The sequence below is a fragment of the Eumetopias jubatus genome, unplaced genomic scaffold (genome assembly GCF_037043125.1).
Source record: "Eumetopias jubatus isolate StellerSeaLion01/CBP00866 unplaced genomic scaffold, mEumJub1_p1.0 scaffold_17, whole genome shotgun sequence".
NCBI classification, from domain to species: Eukaryota; Metazoa; Chordata; class Mammalia; order Carnivora; family Otariidae; genus Eumetopias; species Eumetopias jubatus.
The window spans coordinates 71,693,408-71,717,050 of NW_028274823.1; the positions used below are offsets into that span (position 1 = coordinate 71,693,408).

The 23,643-nt window shown below is 49.0% G+C and overlaps 1 protein-coding gene across 2 annotated transcripts in view; it reads left to right on the forward strand.

Moving 5' to 3' along the window:
- Positions 1-16,846, forward strand: part of COG2 (component of oligomeric golgi complex 2) — a 57,598-nt gene extending 40,752 nt beyond the window's left edge. The window contains exons 10-18 of one of the 2 annotated variants that reach the window (XM_028104499.2): positions 1,528-1,667; positions 6,142-6,203; positions 7,893-8,044; positions 9,704-9,901; positions 10,752-10,824; positions 11,112-11,254; positions 12,820-12,959; positions 14,425-14,608; positions 16,149-16,846. In XM_028104499.2, the coding sequence (XP_027960300.2) occupies positions 1,528-1,667; positions 6,142-6,203; positions 7,893-8,044; positions 9,704-9,901; positions 10,752-10,824; positions 11,112-11,254; positions 12,820-12,959; positions 14,425-14,608; positions 16,149-16,250 (1,194 nt within the window). In that variant the 3' untranslated portion in view covers positions 16,251-16,846. The remainder of the gene's footprint in view (positions 1-1,527; positions 1,668-6,141; positions 6,204-7,892; positions 8,045-9,703; positions 9,902-10,751; positions 10,825-11,111; positions 11,255-12,819; positions 12,960-14,424; positions 14,609-16,148) is intronic. The other variant, XM_028104500.2, reaches the window with a different exon arrangement.
- Positions 16,847-23,643: the final 6,797 nt, after the last annotated feature.

Sequence of the window (23,643 nt, forward strand, 5' to 3'; positions counted from 1 at the left end):
GACAGTGATTTTTATGATTTTAAAAAATAGGGCTTTTAAAAATAGGTACTGTAAGCAGAATGAAATAGCGGTCTTAGGCATGAACCATTTAAGACCCTTTACGTTTTGCTGTGCTCGAGAGAATTACTGATCACATTAGGCTCAGGAGATGTTTCAGCTCAGAAATGACATTTTCTCATAGCACTTTGATTTTAGAATTCTAAACCAGTACTTAATGTTGGTGGGTTTATCTCGAGCAAGCATAGCATCTGTCAGTTTCTTTCAAAATATGCGTTCAGCTTTCAGCATTGCTGTGACATGCTTCTTGTGAAGAGAGAAAAAAATTTTTGTATTTGATTCTTTAAGTCTGTGACTAGAAATCCAGAGTCCAGCCTTTTGCTAAAAAATGCAAAATAAAGCAGGGACACACAAAAAAACATTAATGTGACAAGTTTTTTTGTGTCAGGGTTTGTGATCAAGATTTTATGTGGAACAGTCCTCGAATTTTAGAACTGAAGGTGATCAGTGTATGCTAAAGGATTTAGCATCCCATCATGTGCAGAGGTAGAATACGTTTTATCCCAAAAGTGTGAATAATACTTTTGTCTCAACTCCACACGCCTAGCGCACACTCGGGATTCTGTAAGTGTTGCTCAGACCAATTGAAAGAAATTAAAAACGTGTAGTATTGAGTGCACTACAATTCTGGCCTAAGCACAGACTTCAGCATATTTAGGTGAATGGTTTGGTGAGCCAGAATTGAGCCCCTGTTAATTAAGAAGTATATGGAAGGTCCACACAGGTTCTCCTTAGAGCCTGGGCACTCGGGGCCTAGAGTACCCACAAGGGAATGCGCATTTCACAGTATCCATGGTTTTGCTCTACTCACTGACCACGGTTCTGGGTCCTCTATTAGCTTTGTCTTTGGGTAAATTCTCTCTGAGCCTAAGGAAACGTTATCCTTAAAATACTAGCAGTAGTTACCTGGTAGGGTAGTTTTGTGGGCGAAATTAAATAGTACAGTTTTCTAAGCACAGTGCACAGGTGATGAATGCTGAGTAAGTTTCAGCCGCTGCTCTTCATGGTGGTGTGAGCCCCGCTCCCCCGCCCCGTCAGCTCTCATGCAGTTCTGTCTGTAGAAATGATGTGATTGCTTACCTGGTTTGATTCTTTCCTTTTAAAAATGTTCTACTTCTTCTTCTGGAGCAGCAGTGAAAATGATACCACTTTAATCTACAGTCTCTTCTTCTAGTTCCAAGGGACTAGGTTAGGGATGCCCTAGACTATGAGACAGCTGTTGTTTACGGAGCACGGGGTTTCCAGGCGGGCTTGTCACGTAAGACCTTGAGCAGGTCACCGAACCACTTCGGGCATGACCTGATCTTCAAGTCAGGACCTAGGAAGGACGATCTCTTCAGGTCCCTGTCAGCTCTGGAAATGGAGTCAAAGTGTTCACCTTCTTTATCTTGATTATAGCTTTTCCTGTATGTTCCCTTCTCTGGTTAGTTTGCTTACAGTGAAAATTCCACCTGTTTGTTCTTACTTTAGAAATACACCATAAGTATGGATTTTGTGAGAGCATTTGAACGGCAATGTGGATCACAGGCCAGTGTGAGAAGATTAAGAGCACATCCTGCCTATCACAGCTTCAATAATAAGTGGAATTTACCTGTTTATTTTCAAATAAGGTCAGTGATTTATTTCCTCCCCCCACCCCCAGTCTTCTGAAGTGGAATTTGAATACCAATTCAGGGTGTTGCTCTACTTAACAGCCCTTTCTTTGAAATCATTGTACCGTTCCTTGGGAAGCAGAATCTAAAATGGAAACGTGCAAGAAGTGTCTTGATTGCCAAAATTCTGGCCTGCACGACAGAAAAATAATTTCGTAATTAGAGGGCTGAGAACACCAGCCTCGGACTGAGGTGGACGTCGGGCCCAGGTCCATCCCCCGCCCCCCCCCGCCCACCCAGCTCCACACACATGACTAGTATGTCCTCCTCCGTCACACACAGGCAGACGGGAGGGGCTCTGGAGCAGCACACTCTTTCCCTTTTCCCCTTCTCATCACCTGCCTCTGTCAAACAGCTGACCCGGCCCACACCTGTTGTTGGCTTCTCTGGACAGTTCCTTCCCCCAGAGAGTGGGGAGAAGCGCAGCCTTAAGTATGCTTTATATCTGGTTCCATCAATCAGTTTATGAGAATCCTAATTATATTTTGGCTTTTCTTTATAATCTTTGATATTTCTTCTCTCTGTTCTGGAAAATGGTGATGCTTCTAACATGTCATGATGATAGCATGTATGTAAATAAGTGCTTCTATAAACTATTTGGGGAAATTTGGGATAAACTCTTAGCAACGTATGTTCTGCTAGAAAAATAGATGAGATCAGGCATTTTAGCAGAGTTTCTTGAATGAGGTCATGGTAAGTTCCTTCATAGAATGACATTAACTGGAGTATTTTAGATAGAATGGTCTGTAAAGAGTCATAGGCTTTTTGTTTAAATTGCTGAGTGCCTTCGTTATGATGCAGTCCTTTTCCCTAGAGTTCTGAGGGAAAATCACAGGGAAATATATTAAGGATTCGGTACCTTGATTATAATTGCTTGCTGTGATTGAGAATGTATATAATCATCTTCTGATAATGAAATCACAGTTATCGGAACGTTAGGGAGATGCCTTTTCTCATCTACACTGTGTTTTATGCTTAATTTGCCAAGGTCACATTACTACGTAGCTTGTCTCTGAGTAGGAAATTTAAGGATTTGTTCATCTAAGGTATTCATGGACCACACTGGAAGTAGTTGTTACAGGATAATCAAGATCAAGCCAGGGTAAGAAGCCCTTTTGATTCAGGGGCAGAATTTAAAATAGTGCAGCATTATGTCACAGTAGAAGAGCGCAGTAGAGAAGAGATGTCTGCATTGTACCATTTCTTCTGTAGGCCGTGTTTTAAGTTAGATTGCTTTAGACGCCCAGTACATCACATCACATCGTCCTGGCTACGGCCTCCAAACTCTCTTTCTGGTAGTTCCCCCAAATCCCGTGACCCCACACGTGTCGCTCTGGCACTGTCATCCCACCTCCTGGAGATCCGGGGGCTGTTTCGGCCAAGCTCGGGGCAGATCCAGGCCGGGACCCACAGCAACAGCACAGCCTGCCTTCGGTTGGTTCTCACGGGGCTGGCAACTGAGCTGAAACTACATTGAAAGTCAGCCAGTTCCCTAAAAGATTTTGTACCTTCACCAGATTTTAACATTAAGCATTCAAAGGGATTGGTTAACTTTTCTTTGTAAACTGTCTTACTTAAAACTTGTGAAATTTTTAAAAATGACGTTTGCGTTATGAAATGTGGAGCTTGTATTCGATAGGTTTGTTTTTCCATTTTAAAAATAAATTCAAGTAATACTTTGTAGGACTGTTCTGTTGATTTTTACCAGGTATCGAATTGTTTACTCTGAGGGATGACAGAAAGTTCCACAAACATGACTAGGGTCAGAGTTGTATTGTTCTCTGATTCACTTCAGGGTCACTTAAAGGAAGCTAAAAGCCAGTGGGGTGGTATGCTTTGACATGTTTATAGGGAGAAATATTCATATTGCACTCTTGGGAACAGGTTTATGCTCCTGGTCTGACTATAGGCCTACATCCCCATCATCTTAGGAAAAAAGGTAGCACTCCCAGCCAGCACCTTCTGGGAGCACACTTGTACCCCCATACTGTTCCTGATCCCCTGCTGGGTCTTGCATTTCACTCGTTCTTAAAGGTGTATTGCAAAGTAGCTTTAGGACTTAGTTTCTCATAGGAAGAAAATAAATGAAAATACCCAAATCGTGTCAAATTGTCATGAGCCAGTGGCTACCTAAAAACTGGTGTTAGCCCCTTAAATGCCAGAGGCGAAGTTGTAGATCCTTTTTAATTGAAATCTTTCTAGAACATTACATACTCCCAGAACGTTCATGGCATATACTATATTTGGTACACGCTGAACACAGTGTATCTCCTCCTTAATGATGTAGAGTCTCTACAGCATTGACACACTTTCCTTTGCCCTCAAGTGTGCGTGTACACAAAGTAGAGATGTATAGAGATGCGGCCTGCAACATTTCTGATCCTGCTGAGCAGAGGGGGTGTCTCATTGCTGCATCGATTTTATATAAGCACTTTTTGGATGCTTGCAGACCTGTAGCATGCATGGAGGAATATGTCCAGAGACCCTCCCCAAACCCAAATTTAAGAATTTAGAAACATTTTATTTGGGGTTTGCCCTTGTTACAATCATCCTGGTAAGAGCAGAATGGCATCACAGGTCCGCGTGCTACCTACAGCACGGCTTCTCAAGTTTCACCAAAGTCACCGTCAACTTTTTGCTGTTTTGCAAAAAAAACTGTAACCTGTGCCTTCAATCCTGGAAGTTAGCTGCCCAGCAAAGCTGCGCGAGGGGCTGGTGCTGGGCTCCTGGCTGGGGAGGCACAAGTCTGTCAAGTGACCTGGGCGGTTGTACTTTCACGGGTCTTCCGACTTGGTCGCACAGGCAAAGGGCTGTTTGAAGGCAGCGAGATGCCAGGGGTCCTGCTGCGTTTGGTTCTGGGACCTTCTCACGTGTGCATTCTCGTTGTTAGCATGAGTGTACACATAATTTTGTGTCCTCTTGTCTTTTCTTACTACTAAATTATATTTGCTCTTATTGCTGTGTAGCTTCAAGCCGACTTCTTTCCATACCACGTTCTAGAATGAATGTGCCACACGTTATGCAACCATTTCCTTACTCGGGGCCGTGGAGCTGGCTTCCGGGTTTTCCCAGCCATACTCAGTGCCGGGTTAGCTCTCAGGCCTTTTCCCCATCAGAGCTTACTCTGTATTTTGTATAGATTTTGGAAAAAGTGATGTGAGGGGCCTGAGGCTGAGACCTGGGGCCGCTGTGCTCTCCCCGCTGCAGAGCACTCCTTCCCCCTTCTCTTCACTGGGCGCAGGGTCACACCGCCCCCTTTAGCTGCCATTCTCGGGCTCGCCTCCTGGGCTCCCTTCTCTGACCCCACCTTTCTGCCTGTCACATGTTCCCCGCTCCGTGCCTCTCATCGGCAGCTCGGGGAGACGAGCCTTCTGCAGGCTTCCCTGGGCAGTGGGAGCAAGGGTTCCTTCCGCTAGCCTCCAGGAAGCTGCAGGAACTGGCCAGCTCCAGCGGTGCAGGGCGGCCTCAGGGTCTTTGGCCCTTGGCCGTGTCACACTCGTGGAGGGCACAGCTGCTGGCTCTCCGTCGACGTGCTGTTCTTTTCACCCTTCAGTTTCCTTCAGCTCCGTCTCTGAACTGCTTTTAAAAAGCACACGTGTACTATAAACAAACCAAACCGCCCAGTTAGGTGAATCAGTCCTGAGCATGTGTCAGGGTTGATTGCTGTAAGGGAACTGGCAGGTGACAGGAGCGTGCTGGGAAAGGTACGACGGGGGCGGGGGGAGGTACACAGCCAGGAACCAGAGTGCTACCTGAGCAGCTAGTTCAAAAAATACACACTTCACTGTCACAAAGTCCTAAACATGTGCCCGCATCAGTTATTAAAACAGGAGTCGGGGACGGGAGGTCGCGGTGGCCGGCGGGCCAGCTGAGACGCAGGAGAACTGACCGGAAGCAGGGCAGGTGCCGCGGAGCATGAGCGGCTGGCCGGCGTCGTGCTAACTGGCTCCCCGCGGTGGCTTTTCTCAAGCTTGCAAACAAAGATACAGAATACAGCCTCCCTGTTCCTTAGTTTGGGGACGCTTATTCTGCTGTGATAGCACGAATGGAGACGGAGTGGAGATACCCACAGTCTCGTGGCCGCAAGGGGACGACGGCACGAGGACAGGCAGGTGGGACTTGCTGGGCGTGGCTTCTTGATGGCGGCTTAATGGGCAGTTTGTTTAGTTTGAAAAACTCCCAATCAGATGCAAATAACAGAGAAACCCTCCATAATAGCGCCTGAATCAAGAGAAATGTATTCCTTGTTCAGTTAAAAAAAAATGTTTGGGAGAATAGGCATTCCAGGGCTGGTTGGGCATTGCTAAGAGCGTCAGACTGAGGGACAAGCCGGTGGAGGAAGTCCCTGGTCCTCAGGAAGGAGAGAGAACAGGTCGGGAAGGGCATCTAGCAGCTGCATAAACCCTAACCTGTGCTCTTGTTTTTGCCTCAGATTCAGAGAAATCGCAGGATCCTTAGAAGCAGCACTTACAGATGTACTGGAGGATGCTCCAGGTAACTTCCTGAAAGTGATCAATGGCAGGATGTCACTCACGGAGTGACTGAAGCTCAGCCAGTCTACCTAGACCGTCCCATTCTGAGGGTACTTGCACCTTGTCCTGTCATACAGTAGGTTAGACCTTAAAGACCTAATGCAACCTCTCTCTTATTTTAAAGAGGCTAAAAGAAATCAGATTTTTTTGTTTATAGAGCTTCTTTCTTTGTAGACGTGGTAAAAATAATGGGATGTTGTTGCAGCAGTAAAAAAGAAGGAAATCTTGCCATTTGCAAGGACCTGGATGGACCTAGAGAGTATTACGCTAAGTGATTTCAGTCAGTCAGAGAAAGACAGATACCATATGATTTCACTCATGTGGAATTTAAGAAACAAAACAGGCGAGCAAAGGGAACAAAAGAGACAAACCGAGAAAGACTCTTAACCATAGACAGCAAACTCATGGTCACAGAGGGGAGTGGGGAAGAGGGAAATCGGTGATGGGGATTAAGAGTACACTTACCATGATGAGCACTGAGTAATGTACAGAGTTGTTGAATCACTGTATTGTACTCCTGAAACAAGTACAACCCTACGTTAACTACACTGGAATTAAAATAAAAAAATTTTTTTAAATATTTTATTTATTTATTTGTCAGAGAGAGGGACAGAGTGAGCACAAGCAGGGGGAGAGGCAGAGAGAGAGGGCGAAGCAGGCTCCCTGCTGAGCAAGGAGCCCGACTTGGGACTCAATCCCAGGACCCCAGGATCTTGACCTGAGCTGAAGGCAGATTCTTAACCGACTGAGCCACCCAGGCGTCCCTAAAATAAAATTCAAAACAACAACAAAACAACAACAACAACAACAAAAAAAAACGCTTTAAGAATATAGGAAACAGACCTTATTTTTGTTTCTGAATATAACATGGCAAGGGGATTAGCCCCTGGTGATCAGCTCTTTGTGTAGCAAACTGGCTTCCATCTGCTTTCATCCCAGGCAGAGGTAAAGCATCAGGATGGCCCTTCCCGCCTGGGGGATGATTCACAGCTGGGGTTCCTGCCCCAGGCCTCCAGAGCCCTTGGCCTCCATCCTGGGATAGTGAGCCGGTGACAGTGGTTGGTGGGTTCCAGGCATGCTTGCTTTCCTCAACAGCCTCATTAATCTCGTGTCATGTAGTCATTCCTGGTGGCCACTCACATACTGTACAGCTGTTTCTGTAGCCACATAGATCTCTAGGCTGCCCGGTGAGACTTCTGCTCGTTTCTGGGTGGCTAAGTCAGCATGGACGGCGCGGTTTTAGCCTCAAAGTTGGTCTTCACCTGTCTTTGCCAAACATGGTCATATGTAATTGACTCCCTGTATATAAATAGTGTGTTCAGGTAGAGGAACAGAAGAGCAGACAAATGAAACAGGACAAATTCAAAACCAAAGTCGAAACCCTCGCAAGTGTCCGCCACTCCCTGCTTGCGTTTATTGATGTGGTATAAAATACCTATTAACAGATGATTTCTGAATGCTGTCTGTGTTTAATAATTATCAAACACCTGGGAGGGGGAATTGTGTAAAATTAGAAAACGCATTGCTGCGGAAGATGTGGTAGCCTGGCTGGACTATGGCCACTTTCTTCACTCTTGAATTACACGTCGAAAATACTGGAATTGAGCCTTGAGTTGCCTGCGGTTCTCTCCGTGTCCGTTTCCTCTTCCAGCTGGCAGTTCGTTTTGCCTCTTGGCTTCTCACAGGACGTGGGGCAGCCTGCAGAGGTGCTGGTCAGACGAGATGTTCTCGCCGGTGCTGGTGCATCGTCTGTGGAGGCTCACGCTGCAGGTCCTGGCTCGGTACTCCGTGTTCGTCGGCGAGGTGAGGGCTGGCCGCGCCGTTCCTCTGGAATCAAGCTGTCGGGAATGCCCGACACCCGGCGCTAAACGTGCTAAAATTTTACGAGGCCCTGTTGTCACGAGAGGTTAATCTGGAGGACGACAGTGGGCGCGTTTCTCCAGTTCGTAGCCAGCGGTTGTTTCCTTTTCCCTCTTCGCCTTTACGGCTGTCTACAGGCCCATACTCAGCACTTCGTCTTGTGGGAAAGCGAGCTCGTTTTCCCTCCTCAAAGCCAGAATCTTTGAGGTGCCTCCAAATTAAAACAAAGGTGCTCATTTTAATGAAAAGGCGTAGAAATAAAAATACACGCATTTTAATCGTATTTGGAAGTTTAAAAAACTCATGCGATCGTCGAGATTAAAAGGTAGGAAAATTAGTTAACCTTTCTTTCATTTCAAAATATCCTACTCTTTGTCCTTGTCAGGTAGTTGAATATATTGAATGTCTACATGCCTACGAAGATTTATTAGGTACTGTGCATAAAGCGTTCGTACAGCTCAGTGCTGAGCTCGCAGGCAGGCCCCACCCCAGCATCTCGGTCTCAGAGAGGCCCTGCCTCCTGGACAGTCTCAGGTGACAGACAGACATGCAGCTGGTTCATTGTGTGTGACGAGTATGAAAAGCGGCGCAGGCGTGTGTTGGCTCTCAGAGGGACAACGCGAAGAAGCCTCGTGTGGGAAGGAATACAGTCCTAGCTGGAGTAGAAGATGAGCATGTGGTCGTGTTGCCGAGTGTTCTAATGGAAGGAGTGCAGGCTTTAGTCAGAATCAAACTGAGGTTCTGCCACTTTTCTGTTTTCTGACCTTGGGAAAATTAGCCCTAGGAGTCCCAAATTCTTCATCTGTAAAATGGGAAAACAGCTTCTATATGTGGTTGTGAGGAATAAAGAGATTTTTGTTGACCCACACATTGTTGGCAAAAATGTCTGGCAGATGCTGGGAGCTCAGTGGAAGCTAGTTTTCTTTTTCCCGTTTGCCTTCCTTTGCTCAGAAGGGTCTTAGCAGACCACCGTGCCCATCAAGCTCTTTCTGCAGACCACTGTGCAGTCGGTTCTGGCGTTGGTGAGATTTCTTCAGTTAGGTCTGAGTTGGCTGCCTGATGCATTCTTACCAGCCAGTAATTCTTACGTCTCTAATAAATTATTTTGCCTTGAACATTCATTATTCCATTTTTTTCTTGATGCCAGGGTACTGCTCTCTGGTTTTTCCCTTGTAACAATACATGATGCAAGTAACACTTTTCATTTGTATTATTTGAAGCATAATGAGGCTTAGATTTTGATTTTTTTAATCCTTACTAATTATAATGATAAAGTTACCAAGCACACTTGGTAAATGATTTACCTAATAGAGTTAATGAATTTTTTTTTTAATTGTGATGTTCCAGAAGTTCATTTTCGTTCAGTTTAGGGGCCTATTTTATTTTTGCCAGTTACTTTTTATCACCGGAAGTTAGACACAGGCTTACGGAGGATAAATACATGCGGGACTGTAGCTTGACCTTGTTTGCCCTTGTTGTGCTTCCATCGGTAGGAGTGAGTACTTTGTAGATTGCTAGCACTTTAGGTGAGTTCTCGACCCACAAAAACAAAAGCTCGGAGATACTGCTCGTGGAAAAATAATCATTGAAATGGTTTTTCAGCTTTTACTCAGGCCCATCTCTAATGAAAGTGCCAAGGATATTAAAAAGCCTTCGGTAACTGGTAGCAAAGACCCTTCAGTTACCCAAGGAAATGGTGAAGACCAAGGAAGTGCCCCTTCGGAAACAAAGCCTGTGGCCTCCATTTCCAGTACGCAACTTGTATATGTGGTCGCAGACCTGGACAAGCTTCAGGAGCAGGTAGGCCTGTGTCCCGGGAGAGTCCCAGGGGCTCGCTTCAGTGTCGCCACAGAAAGCAGTGTGTACAAAGATCTGATGCCATTTGGCCTCGTGGGGCTTAGAGTCATGGGGCCCAAGGGTACCTCGAGGGAACGTGTTCATCTGCCCTCCGAGGTGTCTCTCCAACATCCCCTGCTACAGGTGGGCTCTCTTCCTCCTTGCTTACCAGTCGGGTCACGGACTGTGTGAACCTGGGGCCTCTGCCTCCTTTCCAGTGGCGCTGTCACGAGCCCCGAGCGAGCCACGCTCCACGGTTTGCTAGCTCCGCGTACTCCGTGCGGCGTGATCGCTAACGGGTTGCAGCTTGATTGTCTCCACCCCGCTGGACCACATACTTCGTCAGCCGTACTTTGAAAGTGCTCAACTGTTAAAACTTCTCCCTCTGTTTTTCCCGGATAGGGGTCCATGTTTGGGGCCTTTCTCATTAATTAAGAGAGCTTTGTGGGCCTAATTTGTGTTTGAATGCTCTGGGACATAATTCTGCTTTCCTGCCATATAAATATTATGGTGCTTGAACAAATATATGTTTTGAGCAAAAACATGGTCTTCATTGTAAGCTTGTTTTGGTAATGGTTTGCATATTCCCTGGGCCTGTTAATAGCCGTGCACTTGCTGTTTCCCGGGTTTTCGGCTTCTGTTACTGTTAAAAGCGTTAGGAGTTTTACTTTCTTCTGATGAAAATGACAGAAAGTTCTGAGTTTAGTTTCATCATTCATTAACAGTATTTTAGAGTTTATAGATGCAAACAGAATTGCCTCTTCCTTTGATTTATAAAAAGTAACTGAATATATAAAGTGCATATTTATTTCAGCTTCCAGAACTCTTGGAAACAATCAAGCCAAAACTTGAAATGATTGGCTTTAAGAATTTTTCTTCTGTCTCAGGTAAAAATGAATCTTTAGACTCAGCAAATCTTTGGGTAAGAAATAATTTAAAATAAAACTTTAGAGACTGTAGGATATATTTACCCTTTTCTTCTTTAGTTGTAAATCCTTGGTTGTTTATATATTCTGTTCTGAGATTTTAACTTCTCTGAATGAGATATTTTGTTTAATTCTAATGATTTGATTTGATTTATTGTCGTACACTCTAAATACTATGACACTGTCTAAATTAAGATTCACATCTGGGCCTGAGTAAGTGGTTACATTCAATCTTTATGTCTCAACAGCAGCCCTGGAGGACTCCCAGACGTCTCTGGCAGCCTGTGTTCCCGCTTTGAGTAACAGGATCATTCAAGACTTAAGTGAGTCTTGCTTCAGTTACCTGAAAAGTGCCCTGGAGGTCCCTAGGCTTTACCGAAGAACCAATAAGGTCAGCACCACTCACTGAAAAAAATTTTGAGGTGGGGAAATATATAGTAGGAAAGCCACTGAGGGAGGGAGTGGTTGAGCAAGACCCAGAGAGAGGTTCCCAGGGATAACCTGAGGCAGACCTAATCGGCCTCATCCAAAGAATCTTTATTTGTGAGAAGGGGACCCCACGGGTGGATGGTTCTGGTCAGCTGCTTTGGGAATTGGACTCAGACAGTGTAGACATGTCTGGATTCCTTTGGCCTTAAGGAAAGATAATTGTTTCAAAAGAAAGCATTTTAATAAAATATCTTTAACTCCTATACTCTTTTGGTCTTTGTATCTTATATTTGAAAAAAATTGAATTTACCTTGTTCCCTTCATATTGTCCTAGCAAGCACCTGCTTTCTCCTGTTCTTTAACTTGCTAAAAAGCTGCATGAAGAATATGGAAAGCATTTATGAGATGGAAAAGCGTGCACGCACACTGGGGTTCAAAGTCGAATTCTCCTGTTGTCACACTTCAGAGAATGGCGATTTGGGGGCGTCGTTTTGACCAGTGGTTTAGTTTCCCCTCCTGAACTCTTGTTTTCAGGCATTTATATGCTCGTTTCCTTCTTGCTACGTGTCACTTAATTTTCCATCGAATTTTCTTTTTTCACAATTGTAGAGTTGGATGTTAGGCAGTTTACTACTAAAGTTGTTTTCAAGAACTATGAAAATTTCCTAAGACGTTGTGCTGTTTTGGAGTGGCCCTGGAGCTCCTGCACACGTCCCTGGTTTAGGGCAGCCTCTGTGTGTGCGAAGCGTGGGCGTCTTGTCCTGTTTGTGTTCCCCTTCCCGTCCGACTTGGCGTTCTGGAGGCAGTGAGGGCTGAACTGAGCTGGAGCAAATCTCCTTTGGGGTTATTCTTCTCCTTTTAAAATCTGGGGTGTGCAATAGGATTGCTGCTTCCAGCAAGAGTACTTTGTCTCCTGATTTTCTCTTTCTGGTCTGCCTTGAAACTCCCACTTCAAAGTGGGAGAGAGAGACCTATTTTATATTCCCAAATACATTAATTTTCTTTTAGTAAGCTACCAACTTTCCCTGTCTGTTCAATACGATGTTAATATATTTACCAGGTGCTTGTGGGTCAGATACTCTCATTTGTTCTTCTGTAAAGTGAATGCCAGTGTCCTTGTTTGCAGATGAAGAAACTAAAACTAGGGAAAGCCAAATTACTCACCCTAGATCCTTGCTTCTCGGTCTGTCGACCTGCAGCTTTAGCATCACCTGGTGGGAGCTCGTTAGAAATGCACAGTCTAGAACACAGCTCTCCTCCAACCCTCGTCCGCCCGGGTGCATACTTCAGTGCTTGTTCTTTTCTCTCTCCGTCTCTGGCTGTAAACATGATTTTCCCTTGCTTTACTCCACTTGACCCCCTCCTGTTCTCCAGGTATCTTTCTGTAGACGACATTAGCGCTTTTGGGGAGGGAGGGAGTTTGTACCTGTCTCCCAAAACCAGTACATCAGTAGCATCTCTTTGAAGTTTGAGTAACTTACTCTGTTCTTTTCTGTTTGTTTCTTTTAACCCCCGTCATTATTCCAGGAGGTGCCAACAACAGCCTCCTCTTATGTGGACAGTGCTCTGAAGCCATTTTACCAACTTCAGAGTGGGCACAAGGATAAGCTCAAACCGGCAATAATTCAGCAGTGGCTAGAAGGCGCACTTTCTGAGAGCACTCATAAGTAAGTACCTGAGAAGTAGGCTATTCCAGGCGTTCTCAGAAAAGCCCTGAGTCAGAGACCACTGAGGCCACCGGAGGGTTGCATGTGGACGAGGTGGTGAGCCTGTCAAATCAGTGTGTCGCTGGACGAGTCGGGCATAGGCACTCAGTCCTTCCATCTGTGTTGATGGTTGAGCTGTGGTCGTTGCACTTGCCCTGCACCCAGAGCACGTCGAGCCGCCTGCCTCCACCTAGACCGCTTCCCGGCTTCCCCGGGGCTCACACTGGTCCTGCACCTCCCTGGGCACACCCGGGCTTTGCTGTCCGTGATGTGCCTCCTGCAGGCCTCTTTCTGCAAGTCCAGGCTTACTTTTTCTTTGAAGATCCTTTCTCTCCTCAGTTGTGACCGAAATGGCTCTGATCACGCCACGTAATCAAAGGCTTATACTGGTGAGGCCACTGCAGTCTAGAAGAGAAAACATACATTCTGAAGTAGCATTACAACGGATAAATGTTCCATGTCTAAAACCCTGCAGCCCTTGAAAATATAAGGAGGTCTTCAACATCCCTATGGTTCAGTGTCTCCTTGTTTCTCATTTAATCAACTCTTGCCCAAATGCCAGCATTGAGTTATGTCAAAAGTATATTATTCAATTTTATTATTGAATTTTGTTTAATTATTTTGCAATAGTATTTGATTTATTTCAGTTGCTTCTGAATTAAGTGACATTTGTGGGTTAATTTAGACCATAACAATGAGTTACAATATTGCTTTTGTGGGCAAATACATTCCAAGTGCCAAGTAACCAGTTTGTAAACAAAGTTTTGAAATGCAACTCATTTATAATTTGCAAATTTTATTGAGAATATTGTGAAGGTAGTTAGTTTTATTTAAAAATTTGAATACTTCCATTCTTTAAAAGATGAACTGTTCCTAGAACTGACTATAAATGAATCTGTTACTTGCACTTGGGGAATGAGCTCCAGATGCTCACCCTTCAAGTAGGAAAGGCCATTTGGCTCACAGTTTCCTCTTAGTGTTCGGGAGTAAAATTGTACACAAAGTCCACGTACATATTTCTTCAGTTCTGAGGGAATGCAGTGCTAGAGAGTCAAGACCCGCCCTTTGGGGGCTCCTGGGTGGCTCAGTCAGTTAAGTACCTGCCTTCGGCTCAGGTCGTGATCCCCAGGTCCTGGATCGAGTCCCACATCGGGCTCCCTGCTCAGCGGGAAGCCTGCTTCTCCCTCTCCCTCTGCCCCTCCCCCTGCTTGTGCTTGCTCTCTGTCAGAAATAAATTAAAAAAAAAAAAAACTTATTTTCAGTCTTAAGAAACATTGATATAATTACCGTGGCTGGTTTTTTTTTTTTTTTTTGGAACGAATTTTTGTCTTAAAAGTCTCTTGTTTTGGTCTACAAAGCCAGTTCATCTGTTTGGGGATATACACAAACACCTCGGTCTCACCAGTGAGTGTGTCTCATGCCCCAGGTATTACGAAACCGTGTCAGACGTTCTGAGCTCGGTGAGGAAAATGGAGGAGAGCCTGAAAAGGCTGAAGCAAGCCAGGAAAAGCAGTCCTGCCAACCCCGTCGGTCCCAGTGGCGGCGGCATGAGCGATGATGACAAAATCAGGCTGCAGTTGGCCTTGGATGTGGAGTACTTGGGAGAGCAGGTAAGCCCTGAGCCATCATCAGCCTGGTGCATCTGACGAGAGTTCTGCGGGCCCAGCGGTCTCTTGGTGGCTCACCTGAGCCCACGTGTGCTGCTGAGGGGGCGGGGGCTATCCACTCCTGGGGCTGGAAGAGTGGGTCAGGGCCCAGAATACCCGAAGGAAAAGGAGGTGCATAACCAAATACTAAAAATTGACAGCTGAGGTCCGACAACCTCTGCTTGGCTCGGGCGCTCGTGTTCACAAGGCCCACTCGAGTGTGAGCTCACAGATGGAGATGGTGTCCTGTTTGTCCACTGCCTGGAAAGTGCCCAAGACGTAATCGGGTGGTTAGAATAACTAGAAAACATCAGCCCATGGATTTCTCGGTGTGGCCCTCGAGAAATCGTCTGAGCCTGACTTCTTTGCTTCCCTGGCTGAGTTTTCTGTTTTCCATCAAACACAGGTTTTAGAGTCACAGCGGATGGATGGGTATTACTGAACATAATGTCACTGAGGAGGCAGATACGGGTTCTGTGCAAGGCCTCTATTCACACTGCGGTGACTTGCTCAAGGATCGTGAAACTCCTCGTCCTTGAGAAGCTGGCTTTCTAAACTGTTTAGGTTCGCTGTGTAGCACAGGTCCTCCAGGAAGGTCTTTTGCTAGAGGAAAAGAAGTGAGATCCTGCAATCTCCGTCAGGAGATGCTTGGCTTCCTAGCTCACTGAGGACGCGTGCGTATCAGGGTCATCACTGGAGATCCACATTTTGCTGCTTTGAGGCGAATTTAGAGATATATTCTGGCAGAAGCCCATTGCCCTGTTTCTTTATTTCACAAGAGAAACTTAGAGTCTTTTTATAAGCAAGACAGTTTGTTATAGCAAAATGAAGAACAAAGAAGCCAAAGAAAGAAGGGGAGGGGTTGGGGGGGCTAGCAGCATGGGGACAAATAGAAATGGCACTGTCCCCAGAATGAGCGGCAGCGTGCCAGCAGATGCAACATACTTGGTGTAGATTTGTCCAGATTTTCCTGTGCGTGTGTGTGTGGTGTTTCTTGCTGTTGTTAACGAGAGCAGGGACACGGTATGCTATGACTCGGTTACCGCAGTAATCCACAGTGCTCACTCTGCCACAGTGTCTGCAATTCATCAGGTTCTGCGAAAAGGTTGTTGGTGGCGTGTGAAGAAATGAAGAGCTCAGGCCAATGCTTTTTTGAAAACTTTCCACTTAAAAAGTAGTCCACTTTATTCTTCTTTTTGTGTGAGTTTTCTTTTGCAGCCCACAAAAGAGGCTCTTATGCTGGTAAGAGCCTGGTGTGACGGACTGAGATAAATGAACATTCCGGCTCCTTAGAATGCTAAATGTTTAATCCCCAAAAGTGAAGCTTGACCATGAGTCAGTCCTTTGCTGTGAAGGGAAAAATTCTCTGCCAGTCTTTGGGGAGCACCCTTTTTCTGGGTTCATAGAGGCTGGGGGTGGATATTCTGAGTATCCTTTATAAGGGTCTTTTGTTCGCATTCAGCTGAAACCGAGGGGCCTTTATTCGCTCTCGTGGCCTTTGCAGATACAAAAGATGGGCCTGGCAACAAAGGACATAAAGAGCTTCCCTGCCCTCGCAGAGCTGGTCGCCGCCGCCAAGGACCAGGCAACAGCAGAACAGCCCTGAGCATCTTGGAAGAGCCCGCGGTGGGAGGAGAGTTGGACGTCGAGCCCGAGGGGAAGAAAGTGGCTCTGTCCTCTTTCCAAGTCTCCGTGTTCCAGAAGTGCTTCCGCCGTGTCTCCAGCAACACGCCAATGCAGCTTCTCTATGCCCACTTGGGTCGCCTGTCACCCAGAACAGAACACAGAAGCCTTTTTCCGTTGTACGGAAGATCGTTTTTAAGACACTTGAAACTTTCTACTATAGTTTACAGAGCAAATTATTTTATTTTTATTGTAAATCTTAGCGTGGAAGAGCTGGTTTCTACAATATGATGAGAGTAAATAGAGATGTGTGGCTACGGAAAGTAGGCCCCCCTGGCCCCACAGTGGGAAGCGCGCGCCTGCAGGGGTGACCACGCCAGAGGGCTCGCCTTCCCCTACCGGGGCCGTGGCCATGACCGTGCGCAGGGGACACTCTGAGAGAGGCGGGGGCGGGGGGGTGCTCCTCCGTTCTCCCACTGGGTGTTCAGCGAGAGTGCTTCCGGTCACAGCATCGCTCCCGGCGGAGCTGGAACCAGGAGGCAAGACGTATTTCCCGAATAAAAGACATGTCTGCCACAAGCACATGCGGTTTTTATTTGTGAATCGAGCGCAGGTTAAGTGGTGTTCCTCCCCCGTGCCCTGTGGGGCGTGTGTCCTCGAGGGCACCTGCCTCCCCAGCGCTCAGAGGCGGGGCCTGCCCATGGAGATCTCCTGCAGGGGTGGGGAGTGACAAGGCCGCGGGGCCGGGAGGGAGAGGCTGCAGGGGTGTCCGGAAGAGGTAGGACCACCCCGCAAAGGTGGGCGCGCTTTTCCCTCTAGCTCGAGATTCCTTGCCATCTCAGCATCTCCTTTGTTCAAAGGTTGGCCCCAGGGAGAGAAAGGAAGAGGGTAAGAGGCAATTAATTAAGAAAGCAGGTCTGCGAGCTAGCTGGAACTTTTTTGTCTTTAGTGCAGTGACGAGGCAGAGCTTGAGAAGTAGGGGGCATGAGAGGAACCCCAGTAAAAGCAGCAGGACCAGCAGCGAGGGCAGCCGGAGCTCCAGGCCGCGCGTCCCCCAGCGCTCGCAGCCCTGTGGCTCCCCCTGTGTGCGGGGCCTGCGTCTGCGCGTGCTGGCCTTAGCCGTGAGCGCCCACCCTGCCCTGGCTGGAGCGGGCTCGGAGCGGGCTCGGAGCGGGCGGGATAGGGAGAGCGGTCGGACACAGCCCGGTGGGTGAGAGAGCAGAGGGGCCTTGGCATCAGGGTGGGGCCTCGCACGGCCGCGGGAGCTGGCTTAGCTGTCTACACGGGCCGCTGCCTCTCTGCACCGCGCTGGGCCCGCAGGCCACAGGGGGCGGTCGGGAAGGCAAGCTGGATGGGGAGTGAGAGAGAGCAAGGCTGACCAGTGGAGATAAACCGGCACCCACGTTTGTCTCTTGCTGCCCCCAGACCCCAAGTTCCGTGAGGGGGGCCTGCAGAAGTTGTGCTTTCTCGAAGCTGCACACGCCGCCGGCCCAGGATTCCTGGGAGCCGAAGGAGATCCAGCGGGGGGCCTGCCACCCCTGTGCCAGCAGGCAAGCCTGCAGCTCCATGGGACCTGTGTCAGCCGCCACGGTGGCCGGCCCTGCACTCGTCTCTGCGTGTAAACTTACGCCCTTGTGGGTCACGCCAACCTCCCACCACGGCCAACCTCCCATCCCTGCCAGGCTGCCGCGATCTGCCTCCCTGCCGACCATCTGCTCAGTGGCCCAGCGCTAGCCAACTCTAGCCTCAGTGTGTCCCCTCTGCCTGGCTGCTTCGCCTTTCTCATCTGTTTCAAAACGTGGTTGACAGGGATACAACGCATTTAGCCCTTCCAATTCCACATTATCCCCATAATGCAGACGAGGAAACAGAAATCAAGGAGTTAAGATAACTTAACAAGCAGAATTTAAATCCAGGCAAGATAGTTCCAGAGTCCAGTTTGTTCACCGCTGGGGTACTTCTCCCTCCCTAATACGAGCATCGGAACAGAGAAGCTAATATTCCAGGATTGGGGCCCCAGGCTCAGCCTGGGTTCAGTAACCCCACGTTCTGGGCTCATAGCTACACACTTGGGGTCCTGATACCGATTTCTAGGCTGAAGAAACAATCTTTAGTAAAAAGCAGAAAGTTCCAGAACGCTTATCCCTGGCTTCCCCAGAATGTCTCCGTCATTTACTGTGTGTTGTTAGTTAGCTTTGCCTTGAAGAATCATAACTGAGCAAAGTTGAAGGACAAAGCAATACCTTTTTACACTAAAACTAGAATTATTTTTTACTTTAGAACGTAAGAGTCAAAAAGCCGTCTCAGCACAAGAGACGTCCCTTTGGCCAGTGGGACATATGCCCGGGAGGCCTTGCACGAGTCAGTGGCGGGGGGGGGGGGTCCCAGCCGTCATTCGGAGACCCCGGCTGCCCGCCAGTCGCCACCTCCATCCTGTGGCCTCCACATTCCCTGAGGGTGACTTCCTGTGTGGGTTCCCTGTGCCCGTTGTAACAAATTATCACGTGTGGTGGCTTAAAACAACAGAATTCTGTTATAGTTCTGAAGGCAGAAGTCCAAATGCAGGTGTCAGCGGGGTCCCGCCTCTGAGGGCTCTACCACACAGTCCTCCTTACCTTTCCCACCTCGGCTCACGTTAGCACAACTCAGTCTCTGCCTCTCTCTTCCCATGGCCTTCTGCTCTTCCCTTTCAAGAACCCTGTCCTTGGATTTAGGATCCACCTGCTTAATCCGGGAAGATCTCATCATGAGATCCCAAACTTCATTGTGAACACGAAGGTCCCTTTGCCAAGTAAGGTCACTGGGCACCAGGCACAGGTTCCGGGGCTTCGGATGTGGGCAGACCTTCTGGGGGCCACCATTTGGTCTCCCCCTCTGCAGCAGCCAACTGGGAAAGGAAAAGCACATGAAGGGCCACACCAGTGGGTGGTGGCCCCGTGTGGGGGAGCACACCACACTTCCACACACTCCCGTGTCCGGAGCTCAGCCCCAGAGGGGCTGGGAAGTGGTCTGGCTTGGTGTCCAGGAGGAAGAGAAGGACGTAGAACTTGGAGCTGCTTTAGATACGCACCTCGATCTCCTGTTGGGAGTCTTGACCAGGAATTCTTTGCAGCTCCCTGGAACTACTACATGGAGTTGCCCTCTGAGAGCCGCTCAGCCACATAAGTGCATGTGGAAAGGGCAGCCCCTGGGTCCTCAGGCCTCTCCTGGTGGGCAGCTCGGGGCCGCAGGACGTGGGGTGCTCGGCCTTGCCCTGCCTTAAGGCCAGCAGCAGCCCTGGCGGCGCAGTAACAGACAGACGTGACCCTGCCACGGTTTGCGGAGACCTTCCCGCTCAAGTTCATGTTCCAGGGCTCGAGAGAGTGACGGACTGCAGATGTTGAGCGAATGGTAGCCTCTTAAGCCAGGTTTTCAGGGGCATTCTTCTCTGAAGGCACCGTTGATTTTCTCAGTGCCTGGCATCCTGATATGTAAGAGAGACTCCCTCCTCCTCGGCCGCCAGACAGCCCAGACGAAAGCTCCCTGCTGTGGGAGAAAGCCGGCCTCTCCCTGCCCGTGTCTTCCTCCTGTCTCAGGGTCAGCAGCTCCGAGGGAGACACACTGTCCCTGCCCTGTGCGGACACCCCGGCCCCGCCCGCCTCCCTCGACTGGCCGCTGGGCGCCGTGCTGGATGGCCGCAGAGACTGGTCCGGCGCTCCCCACCCGCGGCTTCCGAAGTGCCTCCGTGCTCCGCTCAGCCTTCGTTCTCACTTTCACACGGAGTCTCAGATCATCCGCGATTCTCACCTTGTCTCAGCTCTCACTGATGTGGAACTGAAATGTACTCTTAATCTTTGAGGTGTGATTTGATGGTTAAGGAACCCAGCTTGGTGCAGTAACCCCGACCTGAATTACTCTCCCACCTTGAACAACTGAACCAGGCCAGGGTTGGAAACGGCGCGTGTGGACCCTGGACAAGAACAGTGGTGGATCCCAGAGAGAGAGGGGAAACTGAGCCCTGTGTGGACAGTGGCCAGGCCCTGGCACAGGAGGACCCAGAACCTGGTGACTCTGGTTTGAGAGAGTTTGGAGCGGGGGGTGCCGGGGAGGCCAGAACTTGGGGGGCAGAGTGTGTAGAGGAGGGCGGCTCTCATTGTGTAGCTGGGTGCTGATTAGCCACTGGTGTGGGCAGGAGGCCATTAAGGTGAGGAAAGGGTCCCCAGAGAGGAGCGGGTAGAGCAATCCTCCAAGCTCAAGGGGCCCAGGAATAGTGTGTGTTCCCGCCGGCCAGAATAAAGGGCGCCGACGGGCCACGAGTAGGGTCCTCGGAAGGGTGTGGCCTCAGGCGTGGCACCAAATTAGCCTAAACCAAAGGCTGGTCTCAGCCCACTTAACAAAGCTTAAAAGCAAGCCACAGAGGATAACTTTTTGGTAAACTCAACACAAGTGCGGAGTAACTTGAATGCAGGGAGGTGGGCTACGGGACCCCCACTCCCTTGAAGTGATGGAGTCACTGATGTTCAAAACACATGGTGTTTTAGAGTCTCTCAGATGCACCCTGAACATCTGCTCATCCTGCAGCTTTAAAAATCACATGGTGGGGGCGCCTGGGTGGCTCGGTCGTTAAATGTGGGCCTTCGGCTCAGGTCATGATATCGGGGTCCTGGGATCGAGACCCGCATTGGACTCCCTGCTCAGCGCAGGGTCTGTTTGTCCCTCTCCCTCCGCCCCTACCCCTACTGGTGCTCTCTCTGTGTCTCCCTCAAATAAATAAATAAATAAAATCTTAAAAAGCAAAATCACACGGCGAACCTGTGTCCACACAAAAACCTGCACACAGATGTTTATAGCAGCTTTTATTCATAATTGCCAAAAAACGTTGGAAGCAACCAAGTTGTCCTTCAGCATGGGGATGGATATATCAAATGGTGGCCCATCCAGACAATGGAATGTCATTGGGTGCTAAAAAGAAACGAGCTGTCAAGCCATGAAAAGACACAGAGCAATCTTAAATGCATATTGCTAAGAGAAAGAAGCTGATCTGAAAAGATGCGTACTGCAGGATTCTAGCTATACGAGCTTCTGGAAAAGAATGTCTCTCTGTGGAGACAGTAAAAGGATCAGTGGTGTCAGGAGTTGTGGGGGATGAATAGGTAGAGCACAGAGGATTTTTAGGACATCAAAAATCTCACCTACTAACGTATGAGAACTCTGTGCTTTCTGTTCAATTTTGCTGTGAGCCCAAAACGGCTCTAAAAAAATAAATCCTATTAGAAAAAAAAATCACATGGGGTGATATTCAAATCCAAAATCTGTCCAAAGCCTAAAGCTTCAGTACATGTTTCAGCGATCCGAATTTTTCAGATTTTAGAAAGGTAACGTTTCCATCCTGGGTACCATGGGGCCACATGGAACAGTGCCTGCTAATCAAACACATGTATCTTTCTGCGGCAAACTGAGGAGGATTCTTCACACTTCCATAAACTTCCATAATGTAAGGATCTTAAGCAGCCTCATGTCTGTTCAAGGTTGGGGTTTGCTGCCAAATGAATAACAATCAAAAATCGTTTAGTTTCCTAAACTCAGTAAAGATTTGGACTCTGATGAGCTTCCTGGGTGGGCGGGGAAGCACCCCGGGCCACCGTCCCTGCAGGCCCCACGCGTGCCCAGGCTGGAGGGGGTCAGAGCTGCTGCGTCATTCCCTTGTCTACGGGAGGAACACTTTGCAACCCCAGGAAGACTTAGAATTTAGTGAAGAATGGTTGAAGAGAAACAGACCCCCAGAATTGACATATTTGTGTTAAGCAATCTGGGAAATGTTGGTATTTTGTATCCTGGTAACATCCCAACCCACTTCCCATTTATAACCAGCTGGAGGACAAAGAACAGCTGTGGGTCGGTTGGCAACATGGTGCTGCTAGCATGTTAGCTAGGCGCCCAGCAGCCCCCCACAGCCCCCCACAGCCCCCTAGGAGCCTGCTTAGGGGGAGACATGCTGCTAGCTGCTTTTTTAAAATCAGGCAAAGAACACCAATGTCTTCCTCTCGCTGGGGCGTGACCATGCCGTCCCGTGTCACCGTGAGCAACTTCAAGAGCACAGTTCATGAGTCAGGATGATGTCAGCGGTCGTGCCTCAGGCTCCCTGCCGCCCCCATGCAGAGAGGGATGTGCTGGGGGTCGGGGGGACGGCCCTGAACCCATAGCGCTCACACATACGTAGACCGCTTCTCGTGTGCGGTTGTTTTAGGGACCACAGGAGAAGTTGTCACGGTTAGAGTTCTGGTTGAAGATGCGTCATCTGCCCTAGAGCAGGAATCCAAGAGCTGGTGCTGCCGGACCTTCTAGAAGCCTGTGCTGGGCGGGGGATTCGGAGCTGGCCCTAACCCCAGCCCTAAAATCCAGTGTGCAGCCTCGGGCCCTGTGGGCAGATGCAGACGCTGACTCCAGGGCTCGAGGTCGGCCCGAGGCTCTGTGTCTCTGACTCGCTCCTCGGGCCACGCTCAACCATGAGACTCCCAAGCGCGCCTGCTTCCAGAATGTCCGGTTCTCCCCAGAGCCCTGGCATCTAGTAGCCGCTCCAGAAAGGCCCAAACCAGAGAGGAGTTGGGCAGCAGCTTCGGCTCCACACCAGGCCTCGGAGGGAAGAGGGGAGGAGGGACCCAGGGAGCGCAGAGCGTGGGGGAAGAGAGACCCAAACGAAGCCGGGGCCGGGCCAGCCGGGCCAGGGCTGCTGGGGGAACAGAATCTCTAACAGTTGTGGCAAGGGGGGCCCTGATCAGCACCCACAGTTCATTAAGACGCGGCGGGCTCGGGACTCAGGATGTCCGGATTGCTGCCTCTTCAAAGTGACCGTGCAAAGCACAGGTGCTGTGTCGTATTTATTCCCCTGGCGTCCACATCACTCAGGTGGATGTCGTGGGAGGTCTGGGGGTTTGTGGGGAATGTGCACCCCTTGCCCAGGCTCCTTCACGTTCTGTAAGGAGGCAGCCGGCCACAGGCATTGGAACTTTCAAGCATCCATCCGTATCTGTGTGACGTGTCCGGGGCCTCCCTGTACGGCCAGAAAGCAGAGGCCAATTTGAGGAAAGGGGAGTGGGGGGAGGTGGCCAGGAACCGAAATGATCCCCAGCAGAAAGCTTCACCTGTAGCTTTAAAGACAGGGATGGGTGCTGCCTGCACCCCGAAACGCTTATAAACTTGAGGCCCTTCCCAGAAGCTTCCCCTGGGACATTTCACCTTCTCTGCTCCCCAGGTGCCAGCCAGTCCCTGTATGGTCAGCGGTCCTCTGTAATGGATGGGGGGAGCACTAGCCCTTGAAGACGCTCCCAAAGGGGAGGCTCTTGAAGGGCCTGGAACGTGGGCCTTGGTGCCCCACGGTGCCATTAGGAGACCGGCTT